We start from the raw sequence: 19959 nt of genomic DNA, 5'->3' as shown, positions 1-19959 counted from the left end.
TATTCTCCCATAATTCTTAACAAACTTGCGATAATACCCTGTCAACCCGAGAAATTCTCGCAGATGCTTTATGGATGTGGGGATTTTCCATTCCTTAATGGCTTTAATTTTGCTAGGGTCTACCTTAACTCCTTCATGAAATACAATATGACCCAGATATTCCACCTCTTGTACTCCAAAGAAACATTTGGATCTTTTTGCATATAATTGTTTCTCCTCCAATAGTTGTAGCACCCTGTCAACATGTTCAACATGATCCTTCCAAGACTTGCTGTAGATTAGTATATCATCAAAAAATACTAACACAAATTTTCTAAGGAATGGTTTGAAAATGGAATTCATCAAACCTTGAAATGTTGAAGGTGCATTGGTAAGGCCAAAAGGCATGACCAAAAATTCATAATGACCCTCATGAGTTCTAAATGTTGTTTTCGGAATGTCTTCAGTCTTCATTCTAATTTGATGATATCCTGAACGAAGATCCAACTTGGTGAAGTAAATTGATCCATGCAATTCATCCAGTAATTCATCAATGACAGGAATGGGAAACTTATCTTTAATAGTGAGCTTGTTGAGCTCCCTATAATCCGGACACATATGCCATGATCCATCCTTCTTGTGCACCAATACTACTGGAGCAGAGAAATAACTTTGACTCGGTTGAATTATACCAGCCTCTAGCATTTCTGCAACCATACGTTCAATTTCACTCTTTTGGGCATAGGGATATCTGTACGGCCTGATGTTTGGAGGAACACTTCCTGGAATCAAATGAATAGCATGATCATGATCACGAATAGGTGGAAGACCTTTGGGAGTCTCAAATACCTTGGAATGATTGTCCAAGACTTTTTGGAGATCTGGAGAAATAGATGATTCCAACGTGGAAACATCTAGCAAACATAATTGTGCAATTACACCTCTTTTTTCCTTTTTTAGAAGCTTCGTCATACCGTTAGCGCTGATTATCTTTCTCGGTTTCCCTGCAATACCCCTTAATTCAACTTCCTTCCACAGAAAATTTCATGAAAAGTTTTTGAAAATTAAAAGCTATTGTACCCAAAGATTGTAGCCATTGGACTCCTAGTACAACATCAACACCTCCCATTGGAATGGAAAGCATTGGGCTAGTCAATACATATTCTCCCATCGATAGCTTGATATTATGGCACTTTCCTGAGCAATTTATTATTCCTCCATTTGCAATCATCACTTGACACTCTGGTGCTGGATATAAGAAGCAATTCAATTCTTTTGCTACCTTACAATTAATAAAATTGTGGGTACTTCCTGAATCAATCAACACTATTACCTTTTTCTTCTTGATTTGTCCTTCTATCTCGATGGTTTGAGGAGTGGTAATTCCCGCCAATGCATTACAAGATATGGTCGGATTCATTTCTTCTTTATCTAGGCTTTGTTCTTGGAGTATATCATCTTCTTTTAACCTTTCTTGCTCCTTTTCTTCTTCCTCTTCACAATCTATGTAGAATAACTTCTTCTCAGCACACTTATGACCTTTAGTGTATTTGCTATCACAACTATAACAAAGCCCTTTTGCTCTTTTTTCTTCCAATTGTTGTGGTGTCAACCTTATAGGATGTGGAAGACTAGGGGCAACAACACTTCCATCTTTATAGTTGTGAGTGGTATGTTTCCTAGTTGCCATAATTTTGCTTTCCATTTTTCTTACTAACCTGAATGCCTTCTCTAATGAATCAGGTTCCCAAAGGCGAACATCATGTTGGATATTATCCTTTAAAGTCCCTATGAACACATCAATCCTATGCTCCTCTGGAATATTTTTTACCATTATGTTCAATTTTTGGAACTCCTCAATGTGCTCCATTATTGAACCCTTTTGTTTGAGACTTATCAATTGGCTAAAAAAAGTGTTGCTTTTTGTATCCTCATAATGTGCTGTCAATTCTTCCGTAAAAATTGCCCAAGTGATAATTTGTTTACGAAAGCAAAGCCATTGATACCATACAAACTGATTTGGTTCCAAATATAAAGTTGCAATACGTACCTTTTGTGTGTTTTGCACATTATTGAGATCGAAAAATTGCTCCATCTGTAATATCCATGTTGCGGGATCCTTGCCATCAAACTTCCTCATATCGATTTTTGGAATATGGTGGGTCTTCGATACCACATTAGAGTCTATGAAATCATGATTAACATTTCTTTTGTTCGCATCATGAGTTTCCTTTACTACCTTTTCACTATTAGTAAGTATTTCTTGTAGAAATTTGTCAAATCTGTCTTCAAATCTCCCATGTCACTCTTCAAACCTGTCTTCAAATCGTCAATCTTAGCTTCCACATCCTTTATCTTAGATTCCATGCCATTTATCTTAGCTTCTGTTAGCTTTTGTGATAGTGAAATTTGTTGCACTTGGTCTTGTAATTTTGATATATCATGTAGCATTTCTTCCTCTTCTTCATGAGTCATGCTAGGGCTTTCAGGTTGCTTACTAGGTGTTTGCATTATCTTTCCTCGGGGCATTAGTTACCGATAACAATGCTCTACTATGCCCTTTGAATTCCTTCAAAATAATTTTTCAAACCAAGCTTAAGCAAAAATTTAAAAACATCTACACACCTTTTTTCACTTTGTAGGAGCTCGATATTGCCTCTGATGTATCTCTGTAATTTCAGATCATCCAGTTCTGAAATTGCGATCTGTAGTAGCCCTCTGTGTCCTCTTTCCAATGCCACCAGTCTGATCCCAATTGGATTCTCCAAGGAAAAGTTATGTCAAATCTCCCACAATGACCTGATTATAGACTAGTTCAGTAGAGCGAACTTGTACGACGTGCCAGGTGTCCCTGTTTCGACCTTTAGCTCTGAAAAAGATATACAAGAAACTACATTCCATCCTCTTTTTGTACCTTCTTACGAAATTTCAATCCGATGCTTAGAGAGAAAGTTATGACGATTTTCCCCAGGTCACCTGTTTGGAATGTAATTCAGGAGTCTGCAAAAAAACCAACTTCCTTGGATCATATCTCCGCAAATATAGTGCGAAAAGATCTGAAATTTGGACCCGAGATTCAACGCAATTTCTTCTCAAATGGGTTTTTTTTAGCTTCTGAAACGTCGCAGAAAAAAAGTTATAGCGAAAATGCCACGATGACCTGTTTGGAGCAGCGAAACCCTAGAATCCAAAGCTCTAATACCAAATGTTATGAAACCAGTTCAAGAAAAAGATAGAAAAGATAGATTACGCCTTAGAATTCAGCCTCTTCGAGGGGGCAACCTCCTTTACATTACATAAATGAACAATTCTTGGATGATTCAAATGACAAAACCTCCTTTCTATATATAGGAGTCTAAGGAGTCATAATATAACCCAGCCGTCCTAACAATAATAATATAAAGCCACAGAAATAACAATGGAGGAATTTAATGGGGCACAGTAATAACAATATGGGGACAATAGGGGCACAACAATATTAATAAGGGATACAACTACAATAGTAATGGGGTAATCACTAGTATTATAAGGACCCAACACATTGATTGGAATTAGATCATGGCCATCGATTTGTCAATGAGAGATTATAAGAGAAGATCGATGGGGACTTTGGAGATCATTCAAACAGTTCAGGGGAATAGATTTACAGTGACCGCAAGGGTGCAGTGATAGCATGGGAGACATTAGTGAGGGTTTCAGCAATAGTGATTGACGAAGAGTTTGCCAGAGAGAATTCTTCACAGTTGCTTCAATGAGTTAGTCAGAAATCAAATTTTGAATTAGATTAGCATTGTTTGTACTAGTTGATTTATGCTGGAATTTGAATCAAATTAGCACTGTTGGAACTATTATAGAATTGGTTAGTTTATGTTGAAGTCTGAGTTAGTTTAACATTGTTTAAAGACCGTTCTGGGATTGGTTGATTTATACTGAATTGTTGGAGTTGGACTACCTTAATACTGTGAATTGTTGAACTATATGGATCCCTGTGTTGATAAAAGAATAGTATCAGTTTTATGAAGGATATATTTGCACTGGGAAAATTTGTGTTCTTTCTCTAAATAGAAAGGAATCTTAAGATACCCTAGGCAAAAAATTACCCTAGTATTTTACAGTGGTATCAAAGCACAAGCATCCTTCCAGCTTGTGAGTGCATGAGCCTTGAATGCTTCCAGGAGATACAAGCAACATCACTATAAGAAGGAAGAGAAAAACCCATCAACCAACTATGGGGGATAGAACTGGGCAAGAGGAATAGGATCCTAGTGACCTAATCAATGTTATACTCCAACAGCAGTAGCAAATGACCAATGTGCTACTCGAAGGACAACAACATATGGCTCAGGCTATTGTCCAAGCCATAAATAATCTTGGTAGCAATGCGTTGAACACAGGTAACAAGGTTGGTACTGAAGGAAGCAGTAGCCATAACCCTGGTTTCTCCAATGTTGTTCCTCATACACACAATAGGACAAATAGTGGAAGGAGTCTCAGAGCCTTACTCCGTCAATTTTTAAACCAACAACAGACAATGACCCAAGAAGTGGCAGAGCAGAATAGACTCTTTAATGAATACTTCTGAGAGTATACAACACTACAAGAGAACACTCGAGCAACCTTAACTTTCCAGGAATACAGAAACATCAAATATCAAAAGAGGCCCGGGGAACTACAAAATCCGGATTTGGTGTGCAAGGTAGGGAAGCTTCCCATCCCCTCTTTTGATGGGTCATCAAAATGCTCAGTAAGGGCTTGGGTGCAAAAGTTGGACAACTATTTCCGACTTAACCCCATGCAAGAAACAAAAGTTATTCAATTTGCCACGCTACACCTAGAAGGAGAAGCACATGATTGGTGGTATCATCGACTGGTGACATTGGAACATGCAAACATCACTTCTTATATAGACTTTACACAAAGGTTGATAGGTAAGAGTAGCCGTAGAGAACCGATATTCTTTGAGGACTGAGAATCCAAGATAAGAATAGTCTTGGCTGAACATACTCTGAGATAACCCGGGTCAAGTATGTTCTAATAGAGACAATGATGAGGGTGTCTATAAATCATTGGTCTCACCAACATTGTGCTCTGATCTTGTGGAGAGATAGAGCAGTTAGTCAAGGCCTTGCTATGTGACAATGTTGGATGATATGATGCTAAACAGATGGGTAACCAATCCAACTCTTCAGATTGAGAATGTCCAAGTACCTTGTATGGATTATGAATACCTCCCTAGTTAAGAGGGAGTGTTGAAATATGTAACTAGGTTCGGTCTTCATAATGACGTGTAATCATGATTTTATGTAATTAATGAAGAAAAGGAAAAATAAAATTATTTTTATATTATGCTTGAGAGATGGGCTTCATGCTCACGAAATTTTATAGATCAAGCTCCCATTGTGGGCTATTAGGATTGGTCATTAAGTCATAAAGTCAATTGAGTCATTGTCATGTACCCATTTGGGCATGTTATATATTGTAAAAGAGAATTTATTTGAGTCATTATAAGAGTCAAAAACTCTCCAAGACCTTGTCACAAGTACTCAATCAAGTCGGCCTTCAAAAGAAGATATAGATCGTTCTAGAAGGAGATGTCGGCCTAGGCATGAGAACAAGTCGACTTCGTCAACATGAGTTGGAAAAGAGAGCTCCCTATAAAGAATGAATGGGGTCCCATCAAGTTGTGGGATAGTGGCGTAATATAAATCCATTTGAAGTTGAACACCCACAGTGGCGTCCCATTTTCTAGACAACAACATTCCCCACACATCCGGTCTATCAATAACCACAACGTCCATAAGCAAGGATATGTCTTCATTCATAGCTAATGCTACTTTGAGGTCTTTAATGAGGCCCTCAATGGGAATTGATCTAGAGTCAAAATCACACACATTCTTATAATTTCAGGGGATATTTCAACTTGAGTTTCTTCCTAACCTTTAGTGGCATGATATTAGCAAAGCCCTTGAATCCAACATACAAATGTGGAGGAGAAGGTCATTTATGTTCAAGGTTAATAAGAATGGTTCATGGCCAGGATTAGTCTTAGTGAAGTGGATGTTTTGTAACATGATAAGAGGGTCCTCTTCATCAAGCCCTAAAGTTTTTTTCGCTTGCCATCTCTAGGATGAGATCATCACAATCTCCTTTATGGGACCTGCATACTCATTTTACTCACAGCAACGCCCGCATCAATGTCCAATTCAATCTCTTTATCTTTGTTTTTATGCTTGAGCTCTCCTTTTGGATGATCCTTTTTGGTGTTATTCTTTTTAGGAGGATACTTCTTTGGGGTTTCCTTATGTTGAAATGTATAACTAGGTTCATGTTGAAATATGTAACTAGGTTCGGTCTTCATAATGACATGTGTAATCATGATTTTATGTAATTAATAAAAATAAAAATAAAATGAAATTATTTTTATGTTATACTTGAGACATGGGTATCATGCTCAAGGAATTTTATAGATGAAGCTCCCATTGTGAGCTATTAGGATTGGTCATTAATTCATAAAGTCAATTGAGTCATTGTCATGTATTGAAGACCCATTTGGGGATGTTACATATTGTAAAAGAGAATTTATTTGAGTCATTATAAGAGTCAAAGACCCTCCAAGACCTTGACACAAGTACTTAATCAAGTCGACCTTCAAAAGAAGATATAGATTTTCTAGAGGAGATGTCGGCCTAGGCATGAGAACAAGTTGGCTTATTTACATGGGCATATCACTATACAAAGGAGGACTCGACCTCACTTGGAAGATCATCCATAAAACATCCAAAAAGAAGAAAGAAGTGTGAGCAAAGGGAAGAAGCCTCTCATCCAACGAAGGGAAAAAGAAGAAGATTGAACTATTTTAGCACTATTTTTGGGTCATGTTCCTCACACGTGTGACTGTAGCTAGGGTTTCTACAGCTAGGTATTGCAGACCTCAAGGAATACGAGATCTAGTCCAAGTGAAGGGTACATTTGCTAGCTAAGATCACAACAAGTCTCCAAGTTAAGCAAAGGAGAAAAACCTCATCAAACTCCTCCAATCAGCTCACATGTGCCTGAAATTGCAGTGATTTCAGGCAAGTCTATGTAAAGAAGCTGAATTTCAGAGAAGCCGAGAATAGAGGTACAAGAAGTTAGTTTGACAAGCGTTGACTTGGAAGAAAAGAAGAAGTTGTTCAAAAGGTCTTGTGACTTGGTCTTGGAGAGGTTAGTAGGTCAAGGGTCTTGGTCTTGGAATTCATCAATTGAAGATTCTATAAGAAGAAGAATTTGGTGGGTTTTCCTCTCAAGATTGGAGAGGTTTTGGCCCTGGATGATTGCCTATATCTTGTGTCCCTTGTCTCATTGTTGTTTATATTTTGATAGTTGTTTGATGAAAAGAACACAATAATAATCAAGCTAAAGAAGAACCTAATCAAGAGAAGTAAAAAGTATTCACAAGTAGTTATCATTGCTAGAGAAATCACCTCATCTCTCTGCCCTAGATTTCTCAACATGGTATCAGAGCTAAGGTGACAAATCAAGGAAGGGAAACTCAATAAGGGACACTCAAGCACTCAAGGACCAAAGTTCTAGAAGGATATCAAGGGCATCAAAGAATCAAGAAGATCCTCTCATCTCCAAGGCATTTTGAAGACAAGGGCTACATCATCATCTTGAAGAAAAGTGTCAAAACCCTAGATTGATCAAAGAAGAAGCCTACACTAGAAGCATTCTTGGGATCCTCGCTCAAATCATCATCACAAAGAAGGAGACCTCAAAAGACCCTTATCTCTACTCAAATAGAAGATTGAAACATCTCGAAGTCTACTCATCCAAAGGAAGCAAGATAGGAGTTATTGGCATCATCAAAGGATTCAAGGTGATCTCCCTCTCTTTGGAATCAAGGATCACTTTTGAAGAAAACCATCTTCATCAAGAAGTAGTTTTCTATTACCTATATCATCATCAAATTCGAGAAGGCAATAGGTTGAAGAAGCATCTTCACAAGTAAGTATATTTATGTTTACATCTAAATTTGTCAAAATGTCTTTTTGCAAGGAAAGCAACAAACTGGTTGGGGCTTCAAACTTTCTTGCATGAAAGAAAAGTAAAGGTGTGAACCTCATAGAAATTGAGGTCATGGAACATGTTAAGGGCTCAATCACCAAACCTCCAAAGGAAGATGCTTAATCACTTGCAAGGGATATGAAAGGGGAAGTAAGGGCTCAAAGGATTCTCATATAATCCATCAAGGATCCCCTCATTCCCTATGTATCTAAACTAGAAACATCAAAATAAATATATGACAAACTTGTAGAATTGTTCTCCGTGAGCACTGTAGGAGAAGTAATCTAGTTTAGACAAGAACTCTACAAGATGAAGATATCAAAAGAAGAAGGAATAGCCTCATACTTTATGAGGGTCTCTGAAATAAGGGACCAACTACAAGATTTGGGAGAAATAATGTCTGATAAGGAGATGACTACCATAGTACTAAATCCACTACCAAAGGAATGGGGTAACTTTGCATCAAGCATTTATGGGAAGAAGGAAGCTATTCCATTCAAAGATCTATGGTCACCATGCAAAATTGAAGAAACCAAGTTGAAGGCAAAATGTAATGTAGGATCAAATTAGCAAACTCAAGCATATGCTGCTATGGCAAAGAGAAAAGGGAAGTCTGGGAAATTTGGTCGTTGGAAAAGAAAGAAGAATATGGCAAAGATTCAATGTTATGAATGTCAAGAATATGGGCACTACAAGAGAGATTGTCCTAAACTCAAGAAGGACAACAACAAAAGAGGAACAGAAGAAGCCCATATCATAGAAGAAGTGGAGGAAGCTAAAAAGAAGAAATCCAAGGAGGAAGTAAAAGATCTCTACTGTGATTGAGATAGTCTCCCTCACCTAGTTCTTTTCAAGTTTTTCTGTTGTATAGCTACCATGGTAGGAATCACTAAGGAGCATGATAGGATGCATCATGGCATCATAGAAGCATATGATTGAAAGGAAGAGCTCATGACATCATATTAGAGAAGCGTGGAAGATGGTTGATATATAGAAGGATGTAGCTCTTGGTAACCTCATTAAAAAGCATAAGTAGTACTTATGAGAAGAAGAAAGTCATCTAGTACAAAACCTCATCATACATCATTCAAGAGAAGCATTTGCTGAATGAGGAAGATCAAGATCCTCCATTGGAATCTTCACTGGAAGGTTCACCTATTGGAAGAAGCACGTGTCCCGTCGAGAATTCCACTTTGTATGGGATTCATGGAATAAAGGTATGGTGTCATAAGAAGCGAAGCGGGTCAAGGTGATTGAAGTTCTTTCAATCAAGGAATTCTAGATGACCAAAAGGAAGAGATGAGGTATGTATGCATATATGCTTAATTAAGTCATGCCATATGGTTGCAAATATCATGAATGCTCTACCTCAAGAGCATGATCAAAAGAAAGGATCTCCTCTTTTGGAAGGATGGATGAAGGCATGATTCACACATTGACTAGATAAAATCAACATAATATGTCCTCATATGAAATATGAGGTGGTTGACAAAGTTGAAGGAACTATGATTGGAAGTTCCTAAGAGGAATGTGTGAATAAATAAAGGAAGAGATTGTGAAAAATGCAACTATGGAGAAGGCAATCAACATCCAAGGACTAAAAGATTTGACTATGATATCTCCATGGTAAAGATATGAAGACCCTGATAAACTCTGAAAAAGAAAGAGACTCTTGACATTGTATATATTTTGGAGATGTGTCAAGGATGTTGATGCAAACAAGGATATGTCGTGATGAAAGACCATTTTGATTTAATGTGCACTTTCTATTTTTGAACGATATCTGGATGGGCTAATGCAGGGCTACCAAGGGAAGAGCTATAGATGTCATGTACAACTGATACTCATATGATAGGATGAAAAATCCTGAAGGAAACATGATGCGAAGAAGGTAGCAAGGTATGAAAGAAAGGCCAGATATGGACTAACGAATAACTTTCCAATGAAAGAAAGGAAGACATGACTGACATGATTCATGAATGAAAGTGATGGAGGTTTTGTGCCCTACAAGAAGTCCCAAAAAGATGTAGGCTCCATATCAAAGAAGAAACTCTTGACATCGAAGGAAGGAGTCCTACAAGTAGAAAAATCTCCACCTAAAGAGTTGCTAGAAGCAAGTCCTTGGTCAAGAGGGAGCTTGGTCAAGTCCCTGATTAAGAGGGAGCTTGGGTACATTCCTTCATTAGAATGGTTAAATCCTCCCAAGTTAAGAGGGAGAGATAGACACATCATTCTTGTCTTAACTTGGGAAGATAGAATGGACAATTGGGTAAGCATTTGGCATCCAATACTCTTTGAGGATGTAATAGGGCATCTAAGATAAGAGTAGTCGTAGAGGATCAATATTCTTTGAGGACTGGGAATCCAAGATAAGAATAGTCGCTGTGGAACATAATCTGAGAGAACCTGGGTCAGGTATTTTCTAAGAGAGACAATGACGAGGGTGTCTATAAATCATTGGTCTCGGAGCATTGTGCTCTGACCTTGTGGAGAGATAGAGCGGTTTGTCAAGGCCTTGCTATGTGACAATGTTGGATGATATGATGCTAAACAGATGGGTTACCAATTCGACTCTTCTTATGAGAATTCTTCAGATTGAGAATGTCCAAGTACCTTGTATGGATTATGAATACCTCCCTAGTTAAGAGGGAGTGTTGAAATATGTAACTAGGTTCGGTCTTCATAATGACATGTGTAATCATGATTTTATGTAATTAATGAAAAAAAGAAAAATAAAATTATTTTTATGTTATGCTTGAGACATGGGTTTCATGCTCAAGGAATTTTATAGATAAAGCTCCCATTGTGAGCTATTAGGATTAGTCATTAAGTCATAAAGTCAATTGAGTCATTGTCATGTATTGAAGACCCATTTGGGCATGTTACATATTGTAAAAGAGAATTTATTTGAGTCATTATAAGAGTCAAAAACTCTCCAAGACCTTGTCACAAGTACTCAATCAAGTCGGCCTTCCAAAGAAGATATAGATCGTTCTAGAAAGAGATGTCGGCCTAGGCATGAGAACAAGTTGACTTATTTCAGTGGTTGATCCCCATCCCCCTGTGCTAGTGGACTCTTGCCTCGACATTTAGTGTGTAGAACAATATCCAATTTCCTTGCCCAAGGTTGTATGAATGATGTGGATGCAAAAATCTACAAGTTTCTCCATGCATGTGGTGTACCATTTAATGTTCTTCACTCACGCTATTGGCATGAAATGGTAAACGACATCAATGGTCACCCTAAAGGATACAAGAACCATGCGTATGACAATGCTAGAACCATGGGACTTGATAGGGAAAAAGCCAAAATCCATAGTGTTCTAGGAAAATTAAAAAATGCTTGGAACCATTATCAGGTATCAATTGTATCTGATGGTTGGAAAAATGTTAAAGGCCAACCACTGATAAATATTTATGGTGTATTTGCTAGTGGTGTGGCCTTCCTTCCAGTCCATGACTACTCAGATCGCTACAAGAGTGGTATTAATATTGTAGAATCCTTAATTAAAATTTAAAGCCATTCAAGAGATTGGGCCATACAATGTCATTCAAATCGTCATTGGTAATGTTGCTAATTGTAAGGCAATAGGAGTAACCATTGAGGATAGGTATTGTAACATATTTTGGTTGGGGTGTTTGTTCACACAATGAACCTTTTGATGCATGATAAATTAAAATGAAGGACCATGATTATAGATGGATTAGTGCTTTATACAAGAAAGGGAAGAATATAATACAATATAATACAATTGATAACCAAGCATGCCATGGCGCACTTCATTTTTCGCAATCAGTCCAAGTTGGAGTTACTAAAAATTTCAAAACCAAATTTGCTAGCTAACACCTCACCTTCAAGCAAGTTTTGAAGGTAAGAGAGGCATTGGCTAGTATGGTCTCAAGTGATTCATGGCAAAATTTTAAAAACATGGTTGCATCCTCATCTAACAAACACGAATTTTAAGAGGTGGAGGATACAGTGCTTGATGGTCAATTTTGGCAATAGATTAGGTATATTTTGTGATTCACCAAACCCATTTATAGTATGATTCAGTTTGCGGATGCAGATAAGCCAGTGATTGGGGAGGTGCATGAGCAGATGAACAACATGCTAGGCCAAATCAAAAATATTGTTGAGCAGAGAGATGTTATCTTGGATGATCATATCTATAAACTTGTGGTCAAAAGGTGGGATAGTCTTAGTATTCCACTCCACGCCCTAACATATATCCTTACACTAAAATATTATTCTCCATCTTGGTTAGCCTAAACAACATATGGAGATAGGGTTAGAAGAAAACCACACATAGATCTAGAGCTCTGAAATAGGTACATGTTTGCATTAGACAAATTGCTTCCTAATGAAGAGGAGTATGCTCAAGTAACAAGCCAATTAAGCAAGTATATCAATGAACTTGGAGTCTTTGATAATTTGCATGCATCTGAAGTTTGAGACAGATTGGGTTTTATTAAATTGTGGAACATGTATGGCTTTTCTACCACACATCTACATAAATTGTAGTGAGAGTGCTTTCACAAGTTGTTAACATTTCTTCTAGAGAGAGATGTTGGAGCAGATGTAGCTTCATTCACAACATTAAGAGAAACAACTTGAATATAGACTAAGCAGAAACCTTAGTTTATGTGCACTACAACTTGAGGTTGTTGTCCCATTATTATGATGGAACAGAGAATGATGGAACATATGTGACTTGGGACAACAATCTAGAGGATGATAATGTGGAGGACGGAGCCACAACTTTAGAGCACTTGGAAAATGAACTTTTAGGTGATTATGATGGATATCATATTCATGGAGCAGAGATGCTTGTAGCTTACCCCATCCACTAGCAGGTTTTCCTTTATCTTCACAACATCCAGCATTATGCAACTATTGCTCGTGTTCCACGAACACTTACACCTACTCCTACTCTTGATCATAGCCCATGAGAAGAAAAAATTAGAGGTTTCTTGTGGCAAGAGAAAATCTTAGTAGATGCGAGGTCTCTTTTTCTTTATACTTAGTACTGTCTGATTATGGATTATTTTGTAAACATTATTGGCAATTTCAGTTCGAAATTTGAAGTTTAAAGTCTAAACCTACCTTTGAACTGTTGACTAAATCTTTCAACTCTTTGGTAATGAATATGATGTTTTATTTCATTTCATGGTTGATGTTATCTATTACAATTTGTTGATAACAGTGTTATAAGCTATACGTTTATAACTACTAGATGATTGAAATTTATGTGTAATCCAATAGCAATCACCATCAGTAATCCAATAGTTAAATCTATGTTTTGATGTTTTATGCAGTTGATGTAGTATACCTAAGGGGAGTATTATAGGGTACAGAGGGAGGTACTCAAGGGAATAATGTAGTAATGGGATGGGTGATAGTTAATAAATAAAGTGGTTAACCCGCATCATGTAAGGGAGCACAAGTAGTTAGCAATAATGTGATAAGTCCATTGTATTAGATATATGGTACTGAGAGACGCATGGTAATGACCCATGGTATTGTATGTATGAAGCTTATATAGAGGCTAGAGACTCCCCATGGATATATGTCAAGGATTATTGTATTGGCAAGCATATGGCTTGTGGAGTGTTCTCCTTCTTTAAGGAGTGACTATATGGTGTTACCCTACCTCAAGGGTTTGATATTAATAAAGATCTAAGGTTTATATATTTCTCTCTTGTTATTTCTGGGCATATTTCTATTCTCATATATTTGCAAGTCATATATATTACAAGTGGTATCAGAGCACTTTCTTGGGCAAAGCAGAGAGATATTTTATTTTATTTTTGCAGGAATTTTTTTGGGGCGGCGAGTTTGGAGATCAAATCTGAAACTTATGGAGCAAAATTTGCAAAAAATAAATTGCAGATCTGGATTCTATGCGAAAAAATACCCAAATAAAAAAAAAAAATCCGTTGAATCGGAGTCCGGATGAGGGAGATATCGTTGATTTAAAAATCAACTGTGTTGCAGAAATTTTTCTAACGACAATTCATGGATGGCGGATCTCCAGTCAATTTTTGCAGTTTTTGTGGGGGAATTTTGAGAAACTAATTGCAGATCTGAGATCCTCTTGAAAAATTACCTAATTTCAAAAAAAAATCAGTCGAATCGGAATCCGGATGAGGGAGATATCGCTAATTTAAAATCAGCTTTTTTTTCAGAATTTGTTGTGATGACAAGACAGTTGCAATGCAAATCTGAAATTCCCTAGTGCCTAGATTGGGATTTTTATTACATGAAAAGATGCAAAATGGTCGTTCCATTTCCAAAAACAGGTTACAATAAGGATTCTAAGCAATATTAATCGAGTTGTGTCCATTTTAAATTTTCGCAAAAGTAAGTGACTTTTTTCAAAACCCTCTTCATGGCTTCTAGCAAGAAATATTTTACAGGGAAAGATAATAGTCCTACTATTGAAAACTTCATAAAAAGACAAAAGTCATTATGACCAAAATATTGGAAAACTTTCATATGGCCTTGTTTTGAAGATGAAGCTGCCATATGGTGGAGCTCACTTGACAGTAAGAAGTTGTTAAGCCTTCCTGATGACGAATTTGAAAATTTTATTTTAGACAAATGGTCTCATGCTAGAAAACAAGATAATGAGAAACCTGTGGGGTTATTTTATATTGGTATCTCCTTATTACAGATTCATGGATGTATTCAGAATGAGAAGATCATTGTGTCTATAAATCCTAGGCAAGCAAAATCTTATAAATGTTAATTTTGCAAAAAAATTGCAAGTTCCAACAAAACAGATTGAAAACGCATAGGTTGATAATGAGAATGTTCAAGTTTATAAAGATTTGGAAATTGTTATGGACAAGTATGTATTGAATTCGGATTTTTATGCTTCAGATATGGCTAATGTGGATGTTGTTTTGGGATACCCTTGGATGGAATCTACTGGTAGTATCAATATTAATGTGCGGAAGAAATCCCTGAAGCTCTAATATAAAAAGAAGAAAATTACATTACAGGATATTTCCATCAATAAACGGGTAGAGTCCAAGGAGGCTAAAGCAGAAAATGTTACAAGTACTGATACATCAGATGAAGAGTCCGTGGTTGAAATAATATTGGAGGATAAGAAACAACCGCAAGCGCCACAACATGTACCAGATACCAATCAAACTCCATTAGGTGATGAATTAAAGAAAGATACACCATTGGTTAAAACTTCAGCATATCACCACCCACATCACCCAGCAAGAAAACAACCAACAAGATGGCAACAAATTAGCCACAAAGGCAACAACTCCCGCACCACAAATAAAGAGGTGTGAAGATCCAACCACAGCACATCAACACAGCGGAACCGCCAAGATCAACTCCCAACTCAAGCGAGCGAGGCACCGGCTAGATCGAGTAATCACCTGTCTATAGGATGGCTCGATGAACGTGCATGGTACCAGTGGACTACTCTTTTAAGTAGATCTTATTATTTGTGTTCTTCTTATGTTTTGGGGACGAAACATGTTTAAAAGGAGTGGAATGTAGTATACCTAGGGGGGATATTATGGGGTACAGAGAGAGGTACCCAATGGAATAATGTAATAATGGGATGGGTAATAGTTAACAAATAAAGTGGTTAATCTGCATCATGTAAGGGACCACAAGTAGTTAGCAATAATGTGATAAGCCCATTGTATTAGATATATGGTATTGAGAGACGAATAGTAATAACCCATGGTATTGTATGTATGAAGCCTATATAGAGGCTAGAGACTCCCCATGAAGATATGTCAAAGATTATTGTATTGGCAAGCATATGGCTTGTGGAGTGTTCTCCTTCCTTAAGGAGTGATTTTATAGTGTTACCCTACCTCAAGGGTTTGATATTAATAAAGATCTGAAGTTTATATATTTCTCTCTTGTTATTTCTGGGCATATTTGCATATGGCTTGTGGAGTGTTCTCCTTCCTTAAGGAGTGATTGCATGGTGTTACCCTACCTCAAGGGTTTGAAATTAATAAAGGTCTGAAGTTTATAAATTTCTCTCTTGTTATTTCTGAGCATATTTATATTCTCATATATTTGCAGATCATATATATTACAGTTGATTTGACATTCTACATGTCTTTTTTGAATATATATATGGATTATATAAAAGAAAAACACTCCCAAAACACTTCACTCCTCGAATCATTTTGAGAACTGCACTTTTTGCTCCCACTCCTTGCTCCGAACAGCCTTGTTATAAACAAATGTTTCCAGTTCCCTGATATGATCCTTTACATATTTATATAAGATGCGGGATAGATAAAATTTTGGACATGTATCAATATTGTGAGCATTGATTTATTCAATATAAATGAAAAAATAATATTTTTTTGCCAAAATATGTGTATTTCTTAATATTTTTGTATTTACGGACTTTTTCCTGAGTTTGCCCAATCCATAATCTAGTAACTTTGATGCAGACTTTCTATCGAGCAAAAGGCCACTTGCATAGCAGGATAGATAAAACCCAGATAACCCATAAACTAGGACAACAAAGAAGATGACATACTCGAGATGGAATGCAAGAACGTGTAATCTACGAAAGGGAACAATGGTGATCATTATTCTGGGCATAGATAGTAAGGTCAGTTAATGGCCAACTAATTGAGATATTATGTAACATATATTCGCCATGAAACCCATGCAGATTTACCAAAACTCTAGTGGGTAGATGAGTTCTAATTGCAGTATTTTGTCGTTTTCAAGTTCAAAGGTGTCCAATAGTCCTTTGTTGCACCACAGACAGAGTGAGCTAAACAACAAACCCGCTTAATAATTAATATATATATAAAGCAAGAAGCTACACTTAAGAGTTTTTTTAATCCCTTTTGCTGCCTAATAGGGGTTAAAATGTATCTATGCTAGGGGTTAAGATGGATCTACACTAGGGTTAAGATGGATCAAGATGGATCTATACTAAGGTTATGATGGATCTATACTAGTGTTTATCTATGAATGTGAATTTCATGAACAAGCACACATCCACATAAATATAGCTCATGGCTTTATGAAAACCTGGATAGCTAATGTCACTGTTACTAGAGTAGTGTTTGGGAACTTGGCAGAAGCCAGTGGATCATCCTACCATCTTTTAATTGAAGCATTTGCTTCTAGTGATTTTATTTATGGTTGTAACAACAGGCACTGAAAATTAGATTCAATAAGATGCCCATTTAGATTCAGTCCACTACCATCTTTTAATTGAAGCATTTGCTTCTCGTGATTTTATTTATGGTTGTAACAACGGGCACTGAAAATTAGATTCAATAAGATGCCCATTTAGATTCGGTAAGCTGCCCAGAGAGTGCAAAAAGGAGGGAATTTCAATTGAAGTTCAATCAACTTAACCAAACCAGTTGCAAGAGTTCAAGAGTTTTGAATTATTGAAGAAATGTTAGAGGGACTCACCTTCTTTGCCTTAACACGAAGGTCCAGTAAGCATCCAGAGTAACGAGACCCCAAAGAGAAGGCCGACGAGACTAGTAAACATGGCCTGCAAGAGGTTACTCTCTTGCTAGCTCTGTTGATATGGTGAGGTGGAAGAGGAGGAGAAGCACGCGAAGAGAGTGCCGCAGTCACCATGGATCGAATCTCTTTGCCTCCTTAATTCCACATTCCGTCCTCCTTCCGAGAAGAAAAATAAATAAGAGGTACCGAATTTCAGTAAAAGATGATAATGTCAGAATTTGGCTTTTTCTTCTACAGATGAAAAATAAGGATGGGAAGTGGAATTGTCGAGCCATCGTGGTGCTTGTGCCTTTTATTACCACTCTGTTTGTGATAAGAGTCGTTACCACAAACTCCTTCCCCGCGATCTCCTCTCACCCTCCATAGCCTGACACGTGGCCGGCTGCATACAATTCTTTCCACCACGATCCTTGCCCAAGCCCATCACAAGCTATGTTAATTAATTAAAGCCCATGTTGCCACGTCAGCGTACGCAGGCCAACAAATAGGTAGCCAAACAAACGACGTTTGTCTTACTAGGACTTGTAACTTCTCGGAAAATCCTATTTCCACCACTATAGGATCATTAATGCGCTCTTATATGTGCGGGAGATAGACTTGTATAACACGCGCATGGGTAATGTGCCGTTTTTATTTTTATTATCTAGTTATAAACGTCTATCTCCCGCGCATGTAAGAACGCATTAATGATCCTATAGTGGTGGAAATAGCATTTTCCTAACTTCTCTCAGTTAGTGGCGACACATGGAGTGCCCGGCCCATTGGCCCAGTGCGGAAACAAAGAACTACATGTGGCTCTCATATTTTTGCGTATGTTTAAATATTGAAATAATATATGGAAAAAGATGGAGGAGGGTTCAATAACATTTACTTATAAAAAAATTATTATTTATATTTTTCCCTTTCTCCGGTTTGCCCACGTACTCTTATGGAAACCCATGTATTTATAGTTTTATTAAATTCCAAATTATTTTATTAAATATTTTAAATCAAAATATTAATAAATTTTCCTATTATTTTCTTTAAACCAAAAAAAATAATTTATAAGGAGTGGTCTATTTATAGCGGTGCGCGACGAAATATCAAATATCCTTAGTAAACCCCTTTGTTGTTTAGTAGCATAGAAGTCTTTAAACTTTAATTAAACATATATTTAGATTTATTTGATATTGTTGATTTTTTAAATTGAAGTGTAACATTTTTATGTTACACCAGAATTCTTCTCTGCCTCTTGACTCTCTTTTGGCAAAAATCTTGGGATACTTGCCTTCTGAGAATTAACTTCGATCTTGGTATTATGGATGATTTATGTATTTTGAATTCAGACCCGTATGGCTTTTTCTTTCTGATGTCTTTGTAGTGCCATGCACTCATAACTTTTGGTTTTCTCTAAGATCCACGCATTGCTGATCCTGGACAGCGACAGTTTTCTGTTCATTTTGCTTCAAGGCCTCATGCCTTCGTTTGTATCTGGATTTTTATATACTCTTAATATAAATCATGAAGCTTTTTCTTTCTGAAAAAAAAAATAATAATAATAAATAAAAAAAATTAAGGTAATATTTTATGTCAAATAACTTTTTTAAATCTCTTTTGTTTTTAAGTAGTATAGAAGTCTTTAAATTTTAATTAAATATTTATTTAATATATATTTTTTTTTGTCAAGTTGTTTGTGATCTTCTAGGCTTGAGGAGTTGTCACCTAGGGGCATCTAAGACATCAAAGTCCCCTGGGGATTGCATCCAACTTGGGCTACACCAACCCTTAACTAACTGGATTTTTTAATATGTCTCCTCCCCTAGCACAGGGCACAACCAACCCCATGAGGTTAAAGAGGCACATCCTATTGTACTAGTGGAACTTGACAAATATTTATTTAATATATATTTAAGCTTATTTGAGAATATTGATTTTTTTTAATTAAAGTGTAATTTTTTTTATTTTATTTAAATATATAACTTTAATAGTGTGATATATTAAATATTTTTTTCAAAATTATTTACATAGAATAAATCATTAAACTACCACGATATTTATGAGGAATAGTTTTACTAACCAAATTTTCCATGATTTTGAATAGTGTGCATGGCACTCATGTCACATAATTTTATTTATAGAAGAAGAAGAAGAAATTATTTTAACGTCCACGAGGCTAAAGATAGCCTATGGAACAGATTGCTTCTTCATCTGCTTGATGTATTCAGCCCTTTTTCTGTGAAGCTTCAAAATAAATGCTCCTAGCTTTTCGACAAATCCCTCGCTAAATAGATTACCCCAAGAGCTAGCTGCCAGCATATCTGCATAACTTTCTCTGTTGTCTTTGAAGGCCTCACATTCTAAAATGAAATGTTTTTTGTTTCCACTTTTCCGGAAGAACAAAAAATGCATACTCTTTCCTCCCACACTTCCTTTGGCCTTTTCTAGCACCCTATTTCACA

The 19959-nt window shown here is 36.7% G+C and overlaps 1 protein-coding gene across 2 annotated transcripts in view; it reads right to left on the bottom strand.

Moving 5' to 3' along the window:
• The window catches only part of CH1 (Pheophorbide a oxygenase family protein with Rieske 2Fe-2S domain-containing protein), a 277391-nt gene extending 259597 nt beyond the window's left edge, over nucleotides 1-17794 (bottom strand). For both annotated transcript variants that reach the window (XM_089385246.1, XM_089385247.1), the window contains exon 1: nucleotides 17462-17794. In XM_089385246.1, coding sequence (XP_089241372.1) covers nucleotides 17462-17635 — 174 coding nt within the window. In that variant the 5' untranslated portion in view covers nucleotides 17636-17794. The remainder of the gene's footprint in view (nucleotides 1-17461) is intronic.
• Nucleotides 17795-19959: the final 2165 nt, after the last annotated feature.

The sequence above is a fragment of the Pinus tabuliformis genome, chromosome Q (genome assembly GCF_031772625.1).
Source record: "Pinus tabuliformis cultivar Carrire ecotype Pingquan chromosome Q, CPIR1, whole genome shotgun sequence".
NCBI classification, from domain to species: Eukaryota; Viridiplantae; Streptophyta; class Pinopsida; order Pinales; family Pinaceae; genus Pinus; species Pinus tabuliformis.
The sequence above is the reverse complement of the archived record's forward strand: the minus strand, read 5'-3'. Positions and strand labels throughout refer to the sequence as shown.